The following is an 18,336-nucleotide window of genomic DNA, read 5'->3' as shown; positions in this document are numbered from 1 at the left end:
GAAATTGCTGGAAGTGCAAGGTAACTATCCTCATAGTTATTTGAAAAGCATGGTAACTAACCTCATATGTTTGTTTCATGTTCGCAAGTTTTTGTATCTCGAAAAGACAGTAAACAAGCTTCAAGGCAGATAGCTACTTGAAGTTGCCTTCTAAATTTACTCCCTAAAACTTATTTAGGAAAACTTAGAACCCTTACTTGAAGCTGGTGCTGGCAAGGTATTTTCGTACTTAAGAAGTGATAAAACCTGAAATGTAGTACGATATATCGCATTGTGATGTGTGTAGCAAAGCAGGCCAATCCAAGTGAAACCAAATATGCACACATCATGCAAAAAGAAAGGAGAACAACAAGAAACGGCGCAGCAACGTGCGCACGGTCCTTTTGAAGATCTCCAGAACTAAACTCCATATAGAAATTGTCCGCGGGGTAGTCAGTGGTGAAATAATATGCCCGTCATTGATCCATTTCTGTCCTAATTTGGGCGATGGTCCATAGGATACAATTTTTTCAACCTCTCCTCCTCTGGCTCCTTCTCACTGGTGCTGGCTCGTCTCTTCTTTTGCCCTCTCCTTGCATGTTGCGGTTCCGGAGATGTGGCCCCCTTTGGACCATCCCTACAAGCGCTGTGCTCTTAGGCACATTAGGAGATAGGATCGTCTTAGCGGCAGGCCCATGTTGGGGGTTCAGTGCATTTCCAATCGCTTGCTCTTGGTCAATGGGCATGTCATCCTCCGCGCCATGATTGCCATCCAGATCCACAAACGAAGGTGCGCAAGGACCCAAAGGAGATGTTCCCAGTGGTGGAGTGCAGGCAGTGGTCAAGGATGGGGATGAGCCAGTGGATGTTCCACACAACTTTATCGCCGCCTTCGGCCACTTGATGGCATGCCCCTTGTACTGTCCTAGTGTGTTGCATTCTGGTTCAGGGTGGTCGCTAATTTTTAAATCGACAAAGGGGTCAAGCACCTTAGTCACATCCACCCTCGCCATGTCTGGTGCTAAATCCACACAGTGCATTGTTTTGGGGTACACTTGCCCATGTGCAACCGTCAGCATGCTGCCGAGCATTGGGGCCATGAGTTGGCACGGAGTGATGACCTGCAAAACATATATATGATAGATTTATCATCGATGTTAGATTCCGCACAATGAAACCAAGTCATATTGCAACAATTGGTTGAGTCGACGACACTTACAGTGATGTCATCAATTGGATTTGGCTGCCCGGGGGCAATTCCTGAGACAGAGGCGCTGCTACTTGGTCCAACAATATGGAAGGGCAACATCTGGGTATCAGGATGCAAGGGTGGATGTCCTGATTCCTGATCTTTTTCCGCCAATATGCGGGTATCAGGATGCAAGGGTGGACATCCTTGTTCCTGATCTCTTTCCGCCGATATAGAGGTATCAGGATGCAAGGGTGGATGTCCTGGTTCCTGATCTTTTTCCGCCAATATAAGGGTATCAGGATGCAACGGTGGACGTCCTTGTTCCTGACCTTGTTCCTGACCTCTTTCCGCCAATATACGCCGCAACGTCGCCTCGGCGACCGCCGCAACTCGCTCCTCGAAATGAGAATCACGCTCATACCTGGCTCTCCTCCTCTGGCGGGCAACCTCGGGAGCTTCGGGGAAATATATCTTCCATGGAGCTCCATTCCCGACGCCTCTTACACGGCCACCAACCTCCTTCCCACCAAGAGCCTTGCTGAGAGGATCTTCCCACCTCTCGCCTTCAATGGAGTCCTGGGAGCTTTGAGATTGAGGTTCATGGCTTTGTTTTTTCTGCAAGTAACATCAATCGCTTATTGAGGTCTACTTAATCAGTAACATGTTGAGCATATATAGGTATCACTGATCTACACTTAATCAAGTTCAAAATGAAACAATGATCAACACAAGCAAACACTCAAATAGATCAGAATGCAGCCTCTCTTAGAACAATTTAACAGTGATAAAGTAACAGGCTAACCAATATGATATATTACATGAATCACGTAAACTAGCAAGATCAAAACAGGTGCACATACCTACACTAAGCAGGTATAATATACTGAATGGAACAAAACCCTGTAAAATAGCAAGCTACAAGCATCCATATCGGCACATCTTTCACCATCCACATGACCATTTGTCAAATAAATACTACTATTTTCCAGTAACATATCTTCATGTTCTAGCAAAAAGAACCAGTGGCTTGGAATCCAACTTCAAATTATACATTTGTAGCAAATGCTCAAATAGATGATCAGCTATCTAATTAATTTAAGCCTGTTATAAAATTAATTGTTCTAGCATCTTGATCTGATGTTTACATAAAATTGCTCTAGGGCAGGGCCTTTAGGACTAAATTAACCATTACTACTCTTGGTGGTTCCAACATCCCAACTAGCAAATACCATTGTGCATACTGCAAGCATTACCACTAGTACCATTATCAACTTTCCAGCAGAGTACATGTGCATATGACTACCTAGGATGACCAGTATGAGTAAATCGATTGCCAGGTTAAATTCCTATTTATCTAGGGATTTGTATTCAGATGAATAGAAATGACCTACTTAGCAAACCAGTAGGGTATTCATCTAGAGACTCCTGCACAGAAAAGCATACCATAACATCACTGAACCTTCAGATCCTAAGAAAAGGTCCAAACAGAAGTAGTACGACAATGCTATGAATAATCGGGGATCTACTTGGATCACCAGGAGTGAACATGGGTGGAGAAATAATAGTTTCTAGTAGAACATCACACTATCACAGGCGTCCTACATGCCTCCATGGGGTGCTTAATCACTCTTTTGAACAAGTAAATAACTTGAGTAAAATCTGCCTTTAGATGACTGCAAATGATCATGCCATGCTAATGTTAGAGATTTGCATTTTGATTCATTTTTAAGTCAGCTGCAGCTACTCAAGCTGAAGGGTGTACCCGCAAAAAAAAAAAGCTGAAGAGTGAAGATTAATTGACTTTCAAACATATTCACAAGGTACAAATTTACATGATATCAAACTCATACCATTTCCCTATTTATTTCAGAAGTTAAATCTCAGCTCAAGAACAGATTAGGCTCCGCATGGTTAAACAAGAATGGAAGCTGAATTTGGGTTTCAGGTTTCTACAAGCTTCCTCTGAATTTTAAGGGAGAGAGTAACGTGTGGGCACTTCTATTGCTCCAGCTAAATCAGTGTCTTGCCTCCTGTAATCACTTGATAAAAATGCTATGTGAATCTATTTGGTCACAAGAATCCTCATTTATGGCTGGCCAAAAGGGTTAGGCCTGAGAGCTAACTCTGCTGTCAAAAGTCAGGCACAGATGTTGTATTGATCATAGTGGAGTAATGTATACCCTGCTCCAATTAGACAGGTGCAGCCATGATGACACTACAAAGCTTCATGGAAAGGTTGAGGTGTTAGTGGACAAATAGTTCTGATGTAAGGCCTGAAGATGGTGTTTCTGGGATCTAGTTCCTCACTTCCTCCCTTTGAATCTGAACATGAGTTGGTACAACTGGCTACTAATGTGACTAAAGTAATATGACGATGCAACAAAAAAGATACACACAAACGTAGTCTTTATAATCAGAAGTTGCTTTCATAGTTAAGAGGTTACCAGCTTATCAAACACCTCCGCGAGTTTCTGGTGTTTGAAGACCGGTTCTCCCGTCACTGGGTCAAATGATGCGCGGGCCCTAAGAAAATCCCTTGCACGCCCTGGCTCGATGCACGAGAAAGGGGGTTCTTTCCCAGCCGCAATCAAGGCTGCGTCCTCCTTGTCCCATTTTGGCTTCTTACCTAAGTAACCACGGCTGCCGAGTTTGTGAAAAAACTTGTTCTGCGACCGCATGTGCTTCCCCCATTCACTCTTCTTCTTGAATTCATCATTCGTGCGAGACAAAATGAACTGCTTCCAGTCCTCCTCATCAATTTGAGGCCATTTCTTCTTTATCACGGACTCGAAATCTTCTTCCTTCATAGCATTGGCCGTGGTTCGCCACGAATTCAAGGCTTTGGTCATCATGCTTAGCGCTTTAGTTCTGACTCTTTCTTTGTCATCACCAGGGACGATGTATCGGTTGAACAGCTTGTTGAGGAGCCTTTGTCGAAGGTTCTCGTGCTCTTTTGACCTTAAGTTCGTGCATGTGATCTTCACGGTTTCACGCACGATGCAGCCTATGGCGTTGCTGTAACCCTTTGAAAACTGTACTGGACTGGCAGGAACACCTCGGCCATCAACTCGAGTGATTACGAAGGTCTCGTCGGTCAACTGGTTTGGTCTCCTAGCCTTGCGCGCCTTCTTTTGCTTAGGCATCTGGTCTTGCGTGGCTTCAGAGTCAAGACCATTTTCTTGTTCATTACCAGACGCGGTAGGTGTAGACTCTCCATCATCTGACACATCGTCAGACGAGTTGTTACTCTCTTCGGAAGGAGGCTCATTCGTATCTCGGGATGCTGCCGAGCCATCTACCGGGGTATGTGACGAAGAGGGGGTTCTTGCGGCCATTCTGCAAATAGAAAACTACATTTGTTTAACACGACAACACAATAGAACTACAGGTGCAATAATAATGCCTAAATTTTTTTGCAGCATATAAAAATATTATGGCATAAAAAGCAATTAATACTATTCTAAACACAGAGTTGTAAACAATATGGAATTGTTAACATGTAGCAGATGGACAGAATTTTGATGGGAGAAAAGTTATAGCAGTACTAATTTGCGCATATAATCAGATCAGATCATTTAGTCAGATATCTAAACACATCTTCCAATTAAGAAACCAGTTTGCAGTGCATCAGTCAGCTGGTAGCAAAAAAAGAAATCCAGAGCTCTATATGCACTCTGATGACTTAATGTTTGCAGCAACATCCAGAGTCAGATAAGAGATCATCTACCTAGTAACATGATTCTACAACCAAGTGATCAAAGCAATTCTGAAATCCGAATCAGTTGAGACAGGAAACATAAGTCTGAACTGCAACAAAAGCTCTTCACTGAATTCACAAACGACTGTTGCCTAAAGATGCACAGAAACTTATATACTTCAGAAATGAAACAAAACTTAAGATGTGAAGGAAAAGATCTGATTTTTTTCTGTATATGTGTACGACACTGTTGTCTTTGTTTCCTCAAAGTTCATTATTAGTATATCTTATCATTGAAGTGGAAGGATCACTCACATAATGCGGTATACACTCTCACAAAGTCTAATAACCCTTTCCTTCCCCTGTTGTGAAGTCCATTGTCATTTTAATGGAACATTGAGCATGAGAGCAAGCTTGCAGGATGACTGAAGATAATTACCCGCGAGGAGAAAGTGATGTGGAACTAGCGTGGAGAGGGCGACGAGGAGGGGAAATACTATTGACGGTGAGTAGGAGACGGTGTGTGTGGATCGAAAGTTCACACGTCACTGACACATGCAGTGCAATTCTTTTTTCCATAGCTGTAGATTTGCGGTGCCATGGTTTGTCCCCTTACGAAAACAATGCCCCAAATAACTCAATATTGCACTACAGTTTTAGATTCCAGGACAGATAGATAATCCATGAAAGTATGACACGGAAATTAATTTGCCTGCCAAATCGAAGAGCTCGCCTCTAAATCTAGATACATCAACAGAATAGAATAAAGTGCTCCCAAGAAAATTTAGCGCTGACCTTGATGTCGACCTAGTATCGGTGATGACCGGCGAGGGGGTAGGAGTGGGCGGTTCGTTGATGACCGGACCTCCTCTCCTGCTCCTGCTCCTGGACCCCTCCCCTCCTCCTGGTCCTGGAGAATCGGCGAGCTCCCGGATCGAAGCGGCCGCTAGTGCAAGCGCGCACAGGGGCGGGTGGGTTGGCTGCATCTAGGCGGGGGAGGAAGGGGTCGCCCGGGAGAGAAGGACGGTGGCGGCGGCAGTGGTGACGGCCCGGAGCGGCGGAGCAGCGACGGCGGTGGTGGGATTTTGCCAAGTCCGGAAATTAGGGGAGCTTGTTACCAACGACGGGCATTCTGAAGGTGCCCGTGATTGGTACTTCGTCCATGCCCAGCGCAGCGGCCTTATAAGTGACTGCTCCCGCATTCGTGCTTGTCACTGGTGTTCTTTTGGGATTAAAATAAATATAAAACAGTGCATAGTTAGGCACAAATTACATTTCACCAGACAACACGAAACAAATTTCACTCTATTTCATCAAAACTGCTCAAATGGAAACTTCATTCCATTTCACCAAACTGCAAAAGTTTACATTATTCCAACGGTTAGCCGGTGGACCTTTTTTCCAACCGGGCTAACCCCTTTCCATTTATCGCTTAACGGAAATACAATTTTTTGTAGAAATCTTTTACAAAACAACTAAAATAAAGATAAGAAAGTAGTGGGGATAGCGAGGTGGGGCATCAAGGGAAAACCCGTTGTGAGTGCTCGATGTCGAAACACTCGCAACAGGGCAAAAATCCATTGACACGTGACCAACCTAATCGCCTAGTAGAAGCATTACAACCAAATGGAGAAAACAAGTTTTACAAAAGGAAAACTATTCAGAACGCCAACACGCCACCCAGAGAGCAATCTTCTCACTCACACAACCGCCGGGAGCTCCCTCGGGCGTCCCAGGTAAGCATAACCTTGAGGGGACCGTTCTACCTGCTAAACTTGACGTCACCAACATTAGCTGCTTCGCGTTGTTCTTCACCTTGTCCTGATCGCCCCCTTTCACCAGCCTTGCCAGTACATAAGAAAAAAATCAAACTATGAACATTTCCTCCATCGAGTTTTGCATGACGTACTTATCAAAGGTGATTTTATTTCGGACAGTCCAGATGACCCAACATACAGGGGCAATACCAATCATATAAGACCGCTCACCACCAAGTAAAAACGAGTGGAACCACACGAAAGCTTGCCATAAGTTTCTAGGACAAATAGAAGTACCCAACTTATGTTTGCAAGTATACATGTGGAAGTAGCTAATTTCGAAATGAAGAGTGAATCAACAAGTTGAATTGTTGTGGTGTACATGCAAGTTATCTTTGATCCAAAACAAGAGTGTGTGGAGTGATTGGTTATTGGTGTGAACAAAGTAATAGTAATAAAAAGGAAAGCGAAAGAGAGTAGAGCGAGTGATTATTAAGTATTTGAAACTACAATAAGGATATAGAGTTTTGAGGGAGTTGCAGATTAACCAATAGCATAGTTGTAAAACATGATTATGACTTATGATGTCCTTGTAGTATGTATGCACGGGCGGAGTCACATAAAGGTGTACCATAGGCGCCATGTGCTATGCACCCTGCATAACCACCACCGGTCCTCCTATATTAGCATGTCACCGGACTTCACCAATGATTAAGGGTTCTCTCATGGTTACAGATATAGTTCTAGGATATCCGTTATTCCCTCGTGGATAGTAGGTGATGGGGTGTGATGGAACTCTCTCCCTTTGACCCCTAAACCATCAACTACCTACAACGATGATTTCCTCCAAAGTCCTCGAAGGGGGCAAACTATTGTGTTGTCGACTTCACATAATATTATCGCAAAAAAATCACTACATACATGTTACAAATGAAGACACCACAAATCACTACTAGGGTTCATGCATCTCCCCAAGAACAAATGAAACTACTCACACATGGAGGCTAACAACATCACCATGATTATACGAATGCAGTACAAGGGATCAAACAAGTACACGTGTAAATCCTCACTAGGGTTCGGGATCACAACGAGATGAAAGCGAACGTTGATGGCGATGATGATGATGTTGATGATAATGATGATGATGATGATGATGATGATGATGATGATGATGATGATGATGATGATGATGAAATCGATGATGAAGCCTCCAAGATGCAAGCCCCTCTGCAAGTTCCCCCTCCAAATCCCTTCCGGAGGTGAGGTTTCTCTATTTCGTGGCGGCTCTGTAACTCGGATCCCTCATACCACAGTGAACATCTCATCACAATTTTGACCTTTGACTCGACCCCAAGGTGCGTGGGTAAATGTTTGGAAGGTATTTATTGCCTCCAATAATCATATTTCTGCCCAAAAATGACCTCTTTAATTATATTTTATTAACCTCTTGATTTCTGGGATCATGGTGAAACAAGTTGAAAAGGTGTGCGCGAGCGTAATGAAAAGTCAAAATCCTATCGCTACTAATGCAAAACTTAAAAAAAATCACTATGCAATTTGCACTCATCACCAATACCTTATGCATGGCACCCCAAACTACCTTGGCAACAAAACAACAACAAAAAATGTTGGGTAGATTCAAGCTCACTCAAAAGCAACACAAAGGAGATCATAACCACTTACGTTTTTCCCATTATCTCTAGTCAAGATGGCATTTTGAAATAAGTTCCACATAAAAATCGTTATCTTCAAAGGAATCTCTTCTTTCTAGTTCCAGTTATTATGAGGCTCCAAGATATCTTTCTCGAAATACTGGTAGACAGATTTAGTAGTAAATTTGGACAATTTACCCAAAGACCAAGGTACAATATCAGGGGATGTATTCAAAGGCAACTGTTGAATTCAACAAGAATCGAGTCCCATTATTCCAGGAGGTTAGAGTGTAAAGGCATGCACGAAGGGAAGAATCATGTTAGAATTAAAGAATTCTTGTATACTGCACTCTTGCTTTAGCCAAAAGCTAAAAAAAATGAGGAAAATCAGTCAACCCGGAAGAGGAGAAAGCAGCGGGCCAAGAAGATGAGATCATGGATGACGCTGGTCGGAATAACCCTCCACCACCATAGAACCTGCCTCCACCGCAACAAGATGTGTTCCCACCCGCAACCGCAAGTACCCCTGCACGAATCCACGATGATCCTGATAGATACGGAGATCTCTTGGTCACACCCATCACACTAGATCGTGTAAGGGAGGTAACCAAGCTCGATGTCATGCGCGACGAACTTCTCACAAGAGTGATGGCTCCCAAGTGCTGGAGATTAATTGTAGTACTTTTCAATAAACAAAGGTTGTCGAACCCACGAGGAGCTAAAGGTATTGGTGAGCAAAATAACAAGAAAGTAGTAATAATAAAGTAAAGGTTTTCGGTGTTTTGGGTATATAGTTTGCAATAAAAGTAAAGTGCGGAAAGTAAATAGCAAATAAGTAAATGCTCTCAATGAGAGAAAATCCCAATCCTCTATGCGACAAGAGGACAAGCTAAAGTGTGTGTGCTTATATGAGACAAAGATTTCCGAGGGCAGCATGGATTCACTAGCATCTGAGTTCTAAACAACATGGTAAATATCTTGTCAAGTTTTATTCAATTAGGGGCGGAGCCTTAATTAGGTGCAGCCATAAGCATGTGCAAATACACCCCTTATGATGGGTCCTAGAGCCATTTTCATGTGCAAGTATAGGAATCATTAAGACATAAATGTCCCATCGTAGCCATAAGATTTAGGGTCCCTGACATAAACCCCTCTAATGCAACCCATAGTGTTGCAAGGCGGTTTCTGTCATTCCGACCCCTCCAACACTAATGCAGTACATCAAAGTGCAGCCCTATGAGCCCATATAGGTGAAGTAGTATGTAGTCGATGTTCGTATACAACCATTATAAAACAACATAAAAGATATAAAACTTGACCAAATACTCATTGCACATCATATAGAATCATAGCCAGATCATCCTATGCCCTCGGGAACGTGGGGTACTACTCACAAGTGACAAACATAATATGCACGAGAGGCATAATAGTTCCAACACAATCTGAATATATAATCTCCCCAAAAAATAATGACAAAGTACTAATCACAAAACAATATCCGGGGTTCAATTCAACACAAACTATGAGGGGGATGACGTCGATCTCGTAGATGGTGATGGTGTTGGTGGATATGTTGATGGAGATGCCTCCTCCCATGCCAAGGAGGAGTGGGGATGTCAATGGCGTCGCTTTCCCCTTCACCGGAGGCACCGGTGCAGCATGATCTTCCCTCTCCCGAAGTAGGAGAGGACTTTCGCCTCCGCCGTCGCCTCAATAAATCTTGGAAAAATATGATTTAGGTTTTTGGGCAAAACAGAGCGTTTGGGATAAAAGGGGGGCAAAACGATGTCCGAGGTGAGAACGGGGGTGGGTGGCGCGACCAGCAAGTTGGGTCGTGCCACCCGTGCTCGTTTGCACCTCGTGGCCCCTCTCGCTTGTTTCTTTCGCTCACGACCTTCCTTCGGGTGAAAAGATGATCAGGTAATTTTTCCTCAAGTTTTTGCGATCCAGGAAGTCCTGAAACAAATAAAATACGAAAAAGGAGGTTTTCTGCCTCCCAGGAATTAAAATACCAAAGAAGGGGACTTTGTAGGAAAGTCCCGGAAATCATCTAAAATACAGAAATAACAATGTATGAAGGCAAATAGCAATGAAAACTAACTCTGTATGTAGCAATAACGATGATACACATTGCACGTATCAACTCCCCCAAGCTTAAACCTTTGCTCGTCCATGAGCAAATAAGCAAATAGATCATATCATGCATCAGTGAGCTTATGGTTGATAAAATAAATATGAGCATTCTATCATTAACTTATACATATTCAATTGTAAAGAAAGATTTCTGAACCAACAATCATACAAATATAACTTCATAAGTAGAAACTCTAGCAATTTCTGTAGGATAACGTTGCATAGAAAACAAAAATTTTCCTACCGCGAACACGAAATCCAAGCCAAGATGCAATCTAGAAGACGGTAGCAACGAGGGGATTATCGAGTCTCACCCTTGAAGAGATTCCAAAGCCTACAAGATGAGGCTCTTGTTGCTGCGGTAGACGTTCACTTGCCGCTTGCAAAAGCGCGTAGAAGATCTTGATCACGATCGCTTCCGGCGCCACGAACGGGCAGCACCTCCGTACTCGGTCACACGTTCGGTTGTTGATGAAGACGACGTCCACCTCCCGTTCCAGCGGGCAGCGGAAGTAGTAGCTCCTCTTGAATCCGACAGCACGACGGCGTGGTGTCGATGGTGGTGGAGAAAACCGGCGGAGCTTCGCTAAAGCTACGCGGAGTATATGGAGGAGAGGGGGGCGGCTAGGGTTTGGGAGGGGGTGGCCGGCCACTCAAGGGGGGCGGCCAGGTTGTGGTCTTGGGGTGGCCGGCCCCCTCCCCTTGGCCCCTCATTATATAGGTGGAAGCCCCAAGAGTTGGTCTCCAAGTCTTCGAATAAGACCCGAACCAAAAACCTTCCATATGGTGGGGAAACCTAGCCAAGCTAGGACTCCCACTAGAGGTGGGAGTTCCACCTCCCATATGGAGGGGTGGCCGACCCCCTAAGGGGGAGTCCACTTGGGACTCCGCCCCCACTAGGGTTGGCCGGCCATGGAGGTGGAGTCCCATGTGGACTCCACCTTCCTTGGTGGTTTCTTCCGGACTTTTCTAGAACCTTCTAGAACCTTCCATAGAACCTTCCGTGTCAATTTAATTCACATAAAATGACATCCTATATATGAATCTTATTCTCCGGACCATTCCGGAACTCCTCGTGATGTCCGGGATCTCATCCGGGACTCCGAACAAATATTCGAACTCCATTCCATATTCAAGTTCTACCATTTCAACATCCAACTTTAAGTGTGTCACCCTACGGTTCGCAAACTATGCGGACATGGTTGAGTACTCACTCCGACCAATAACCAATAGCGGGATCTGGAGATCCATAATGGCTCCCACATATTCAACGATGACTTTAGTGATCGAATGAACCATTCACATACGATACCAATTCCTTTTGTCATGCGATATTTTACTTGTCCGAGGTTTGATCTTCGGTATCACTCTATACCTTGTTCAACCTCGTCTCCTGACAAGTACTCTTTACTCGTACCGTGGTATGTGGTCTCTTATGAACTTATTCATATGCTTGCAAGACATTAGAAGACATTCCACCGAGAGGGCCCAGAGTATATCTATCCGTCATCGGGATGGACAAATCCCACTGTTGATCCATATGCCTCAACTCATACTTTCCGGATACTTAATCCCACCTTTATAACCACCCATTTACGCAGTGGCATTTGGTGTAATCAAAGTACCTTTCCGGTATAAGTGATTTACATGATCTCATGGTCATAAGGACTAGGTAACTATGTATCGAAAGCTTATAGCAAATAACTTAATGACGAGATCTTATGCTATGCTTAATTGGGTGTGTCCATTACATCATTCATATAATGATATAACCTTGTTATTAATAACATCCAATGTTCATGATTATGAAACTAATCATCTATTAATCAACAAGCTAGTTAAGAGGCATACTAGGGACTTCTTTGTTGTCTACATATCACACATGTACTAATGTTTCGGTTAATACAATTATAGCATGATATATAAACATTTATCATAAACATAAAGATATAAATAATAACCACTTTATTATTGCCTCTAGGGCATATCTCCTTCAGTCTCCCACTTGCACTAGAGTCAATAATCTAGTTTACATTTGTAAAGATATAACACCTTGGCCTTCCGGTGCTTTATCATGTTTTGCTCACGGGAGAGGTTTTAGTCAACGGATCTGACACGTTCAGAAACGTATGTATTTTGTAATTCATTTGCGTCTCAACGCATCACTCATTTCCAAATGAGTCGGCATTAAATATGTTTGGTCTTCTGGTGGAACCTTAATTCCGCGGTCTAAAATATGTCACTAATATTGTCACACACAATATAGCTTCAAAGTTCTGACACTATCGGAACTACACCAAGTTCTCAAAGAATTTCTTGACTTAACATCCTTTGTCATTGTCAAAACAATGACATAGTCTGCCTTCTTTTGTAGAATCCGTCACAATATTTAGAACTCTTCTAAATCTAGCATAGACAACTTCTAGCTCATTATGCTACCTTTTAAATAACACTTAGTCTAATTTGAGATTTGAAATTTTATTTTCATATGTGACAAAATTAGTATCGGTGCAACACCTTACAGCGATTTGTTTTGTCATTTCTCCATATAAAACTATATATATATACTTGGTTCTTCTTAAGTACTCAAGAATATTCTTACTGTTTTTCAGTGATCATCACATGAATCATGCTCATAACACTCTTAGAGCATAGGATATCTGATTGTGTACATATTATTCGTGATCTATAATCACTCATGTGTTTTTACTCATTGAGTGTCAGATACACTCAAGTCTTGTTAAAACTTCACATGACAAGAACATCTTCTTAATATTTCTATATTGAACTATTTCAATATCCATTCTATGTACTTTGACTTAAACTTATTTTGTGTTTCAATCTATCTTCATAGATCTTGACACTAAATTTGTTTCAGTCCATATCTTTTCATTGAAGTTAATTTCTCAATGAAACCTTTTTAATCAAGTATATAATTACATTATTTATAACCAACTATATGTCACCTACATAAAGTATTATAAATATGTCTTAGCGCTCCCACTTAATTTCTTGCAAATGCAAGCCTCTTCATCGTCTCTGATGAAATCAAAAACTCTTTGACTATTTCATCTGATGAAGATTCAAACTCCGCGATACTCACTTCATCAAATTGAAGTTTGTATACCTATCTAATATTCCACGGACCAGCAAAACTCTTGGTTGTATCTTGTATACACCTTTAATACATACTTCTGATAAGTAATGTATTTTGCCATCCTACTAGAATAATCCATATAGACTATAAGCATTTCTACGGAAGATCTAATCTTATCGTAGTCAACTCTTTGAACTTTGTCGTAAACAATTTTTCGACAAGTCGAGCTTCTTCAAGGATATTTCATCCAAGTCTATAGATCCATTTACTTTCAAAAAGTATTCATCTATTATGGATTTCATGGCGCATGGCCATTTTAACGGAGTCAGGGCCCATCATAACTTCTTTGTTTGTAGTTGGTTTATCATTGTTCAAAATCAATCCTTTGTCCACAAATCATTTATTTGATCACAAAGTAAACCATACCTACAAGGTTCAATATGTACTTCGATCTCCATGGCTAAAACACTTTGTAGTCATGGGAGCCATGATCGTTGTGGCCGCTTCCGAAACCAATTCCGATGCTGCGCTACTCTGATCATTATGCTCAGGTTCATAAACCTTATCAAATTATATTGTCCTCCCACTCAAATACTTCACTCGAAACAATTTCTCGGAAATAAGAAACATTGACAAACACTTTTGTCTTTGTCTCGTGGGAAGAATTCCCAATTAAATCTCTGGGATAACCAACAAAGACATTCATCCGATTTTGGTTGTATACTCTTAGACCAAAATTTAAAGAAAGGACTATTAGGGTTTATACCCATGCCATAATTCGTATGGTGTCATTTCAACGGATCATGATGATGCTCTATTCAGTGTAAAAGCGGTAGTCACTAAAGCATAATCCACACAAAAATATAATGGCGTCATAATATTTTATCTCATCATTAATCCAACAAGATTTGGATACATCTCTCGGATACTATATCATCATTATGATACTTCAAGAAATGTGAGTTGTAGAACAATTTCATGACTCTCTTTGATGTTCGCTAAAACTCGTAATTCAAATATTTCCACCATGATCCAACCATAGATATTTGACTTTTCTATTACAATGATTTCCACTTCATGCTGAAATTTATTTGAATCCATTCAAATGTTTCAAACTTCTTCCTTATTGAATATATCCACATATATACTCAATTCATTGTTGAAAGTTTTCATGAAGTAGAAGAATCTCCCGCACACAACTATGCCCAGTGAACCGCATACATCATCATGTATTCTTCCACTAAGTTAGTTGCCCGTTCAACTTTTGTCCTATGAACGGTATTTTAATCATTCTCTTTAGAAAAAATTTGCAAGCGCCAAATGATTCAAAAATCAAATGACTCCAAAAATCCATTTGCATGGAGTTCCTTTATGCGTTCCTTTCTAACATGACCTAAATGGCGGTTCCACAAATAAGTGGAATTCAAATCATTTGCCTTATGGCATTTTAGCGTCAGTGTTATGTATGTGTGTTTCACCATTAAGATTTATAATAACTTATCCATCGTACATGGAGTAATGTCATAATTTGAACAACTCATTGTTTTCATTTGACCAGAGCAAAATAACAATTATTAAGTTCTTTATTATAAATTCTAAGGGCTAGATAGAATGCCAACGACGAACATAATAACACTTTATTTTTGTTCCAGACGTGCATTCTTATCATATTCCTTGTCAGTCACTTAGGCCATTGTATTCTTGTATTGCGTTGTTTTGTATGACACTTCATACCAACCAATATGGTACAAATACCCAAGAATTTCATTGTGTGACCTAACTAGGAATACAACCATAACATGTATATCATTTATATACACCTGAGCTAGACTTTCTAGTTTTTTCTTTCTTTTTGCCAAAATATCTTTTGCAGTTTCTCTTTTAGCTTTCCTCATTATTCAGAAAAACAATTTAACATCAATAACTTCTAGGTTTGTTGGTCAAATACCAATAACCTTGAGGTTCTTACTTTGAAGTTGATCATCATATGACAAGTGTTCTAGATTTCACTTATTAGTAACTTTGTAATATGATGAACAATTTCACTCATATTTTTATCCATCAATTCATGACAACTTTTTGAGACCATGTCTGTACATGCTAGGCTCATAAAGTTTAACCTTAGTATTCGCATGTGCAAATCTGGCTTGCACCTGTTGTATGCACACGTAGAATCTATCACACCCGATCATCACGTGATGCTTCGAAACGACGAGTCTTAGCAACGGTGCATACTAAGGATGATAACTTCATGGATATGCGAATATTATTAGTGCCCCAATAGTTGGAGGATTGTGACGCCTGGCGTCTTCAACCTTCATACATTCCCATAAAACTTATGAGTTTATGTAGTCTCACCAAATTTATATTCTATCATCTTGCAATAAGGTCTTAGATATCACATATATCTCATACCTTGATTATTTCTGAAAACTAAATTTTCAGCTCCTTACTTTTCAAACAGATTTGAACTTCAAGTTTCACGGAGACAAGATAACTTTGGGTACTAATTGAAAACATATCTCTTTGAATCAACAATGTGAGGTTTACTAAAAGTTTGCAATAGGACTTAATCAATTCTTGATTCTTAACAATACGGTACCAATCCATAAAGTTTCTTGTCTGATTTTAACAGTATTTCTATCTCAATTACAAGACTAGCGCATAGTAGTAAACGGATGCCAAAACTACAAAATTAATTCAAAATACTACTCAGACTAAGTTTATGATAATTAGTTCATGTTTTAATCTAATTACTAATGAACTCCCACTTAATACAACATCCCTCATAGTTGTTAAGTGGTACACGATCCAAATCCACTACACCAAAACCGATCATCACGTGAGATGATGTAGCTTCAATGGTGAACATCAACATGTTGATCATATCATCCATATGACTCGTGTTCAACCTTTCGGTTTCCGTTGTCCCGAGGCCATGTCTGTACATGCTAGGCTCGTCAAGCAAACCCAAGTATTCCGCGTGTGCAACATGGCTTACACCCGTTTTATATGAACGTTGAGTCTATCACATCCGATCATCACGAGATGCTTCGAAACGACGAACCTTGGCAACGGTGCATACGAGGGGAGAACACTTTATTATCTTGATATTAATGTGAGGGATCATCTTATAATGCTACCGTCGCGATCTAAGCAAAATAAGATGCATAAAGGATTAACATCACATGCAATTCATATGTGATATGATATGGCCCCTTTTTGTCTTTGCGCTTTCGATCTTCATCTCCAAAGCACGGACATGATCTCCATCATCAACGGGCATGATCTCCATCATCGTCGGTGTAGCGTCAAGATTCATGGCGCCATCTTCATGGTTGTTCACCTCATGTAGCAACTATTACAACTACTTTGAAATACTACTCAACATGAAAATTAAAGACAACCATAAGGCTCCTGCCGGTTGCCACAATACAATAATGATCATCTCATACATATTCATCATCATATCATGGCCATATCACATCACCAAACCCTGCAAAAACAAGTTAGACGTCTCTAATTTGGTTTGCATATTTTACGTGGTTTAGGGTTTTCGAGAGAGATCTAATCTACCTACGAACATGAACCACAACGGTGATACTAATGTTGTCAATAGAAGAGTAAATTGAATCTTCACTATAGTAGGAGAGACAGACACCCGCAAAGCCTCTTATGCAATACAAGTTGCATGTCGAACGAGGAACAAGTCTCATGAACGCGGTCATGTAAAGTTAGTCCGAGCCGCTTCATCCCACTATGCCACAAAGATGCAAAGTACTCAAACTAAAGATAACAAGAGCATCAATGCCCACAAACCATTGTGTTCTACTCGTGCAACCATCTATGCATAGACACGGCTCTGATACCACTGTAGGATAACGTTGCATAGAAAACAAAAATTTTCCTACCGCGAACACGAAATCCAAGCCAAGATGCAATCTAGAAGACGGTAGCAACGAGGGGATTATCGAGTCTCACCCTTGAAGAGATTCCAAAGCCTACAAGATGAGGCTCTTGTTGCTGCGGTAGACGTTCACTTGCCGCTTGCAAAAGCGCGTAGAAGATCTTGATCACGATCGCTTCCGGCGCCACGAACGGGCAGCACCTCCGTACTCGGTCACACGTTCAGTTGTTGATGAAGACGACGTCCACCTCCCGTTCCAGCGGGCAGCGGAAGTAGTAGCTCCTCTTGAATCCAACAGCACGACGACGTGGTGTCGATGGTGGTGGAGAAAACCGGCAGAGCTTCGCTAAAGCTACGCGGAGTATATGGAGGAGAGGGGGGCGGCTAGGGTTTGGGAGAGGGTGGCCGGCCACTCAAGGGGGGCGGCCAGGTTGTGGTCTTGGGGTGGCCGGCCCCCTCCCCTTGGCCCCTCATTATATAGGTGGAATCCCCAAGAGTTGGTCTCCAAGTCTTCGAATAAGACCCGAACCAAAAACCTTCCATATGGTGGGGAAACCTAGCCAAGCTAGGACTCCCACTAGAGGTGGGAGTTCCACCTCCCATATGGAGGGGTGGCCGGCCCCCTAAGGGGGAGTCCACTTGGGACTCCTCCCCCACTAGGGTTGGCCGGCCATGGAGGTGGAGTCCCATGTGGACTCCACCTTCCTTGGTGGTTTCTTCCGGACTTTTCTAGAACCTTCCATAGAACCTTCCGTGTCAATTTAATTCACATAAAATGACATCCTATATATGAATCTTATTCTCCGGACCATTCCGGAACTCCTCGTGATGTCCGGGATCTCATCCGGGACTCCGAACAAATATTCGAACTCCATTCCATATTCAAGTTCTACCATTTCAACATCCAACTTTAAGTGTG

The 18,336-nt window shown here is 41.8% G+C and overlaps 1 protein-coding gene across 1 annotated transcript; it reads right to left on the bottom strand.

Annotated features, from left to right (window-relative positions):
* Window positions 1-237: 237 nt before the first annotated feature.
* Window positions 238-6,031, bottom strand: LOC127299981 (uncharacterized). Its single transcript, XM_051330044.1, has 4 exons — window positions 5,664-6,031; window positions 3,616-4,507; window positions 1,199-1,786; window positions 238-1,100 (listed from the first exon to the last, which is right to left on the bottom strand). Exons 1-4 carry the CDS (start codon window positions 5,852-5,854, stop codon window positions 510-512), a joined length of 2,262 nt encoding a protein of 753 aa, XP_051186004.1. The 5' UTR covers window positions 5,855-6,031; the 3' UTR covers window positions 238-509.
* Window positions 6,032-18,336: the final 12,305 nt, after the last annotated feature.

Source organism: Lolium perenne, chromosome 5, assembly GCF_019359855.2.
Source record: "Lolium perenne isolate Kyuss_39 chromosome 5, Kyuss_2.0, whole genome shotgun sequence".
NCBI lineage: Eukaryota > Viridiplantae > Streptophyta > Magnoliopsida > Poales > Poaceae > Lolium > Lolium perenne.
Note: the sequence above shows the minus strand (reverse complement) of the source record. Positions and strands in the feature narration are given on the sequence as shown.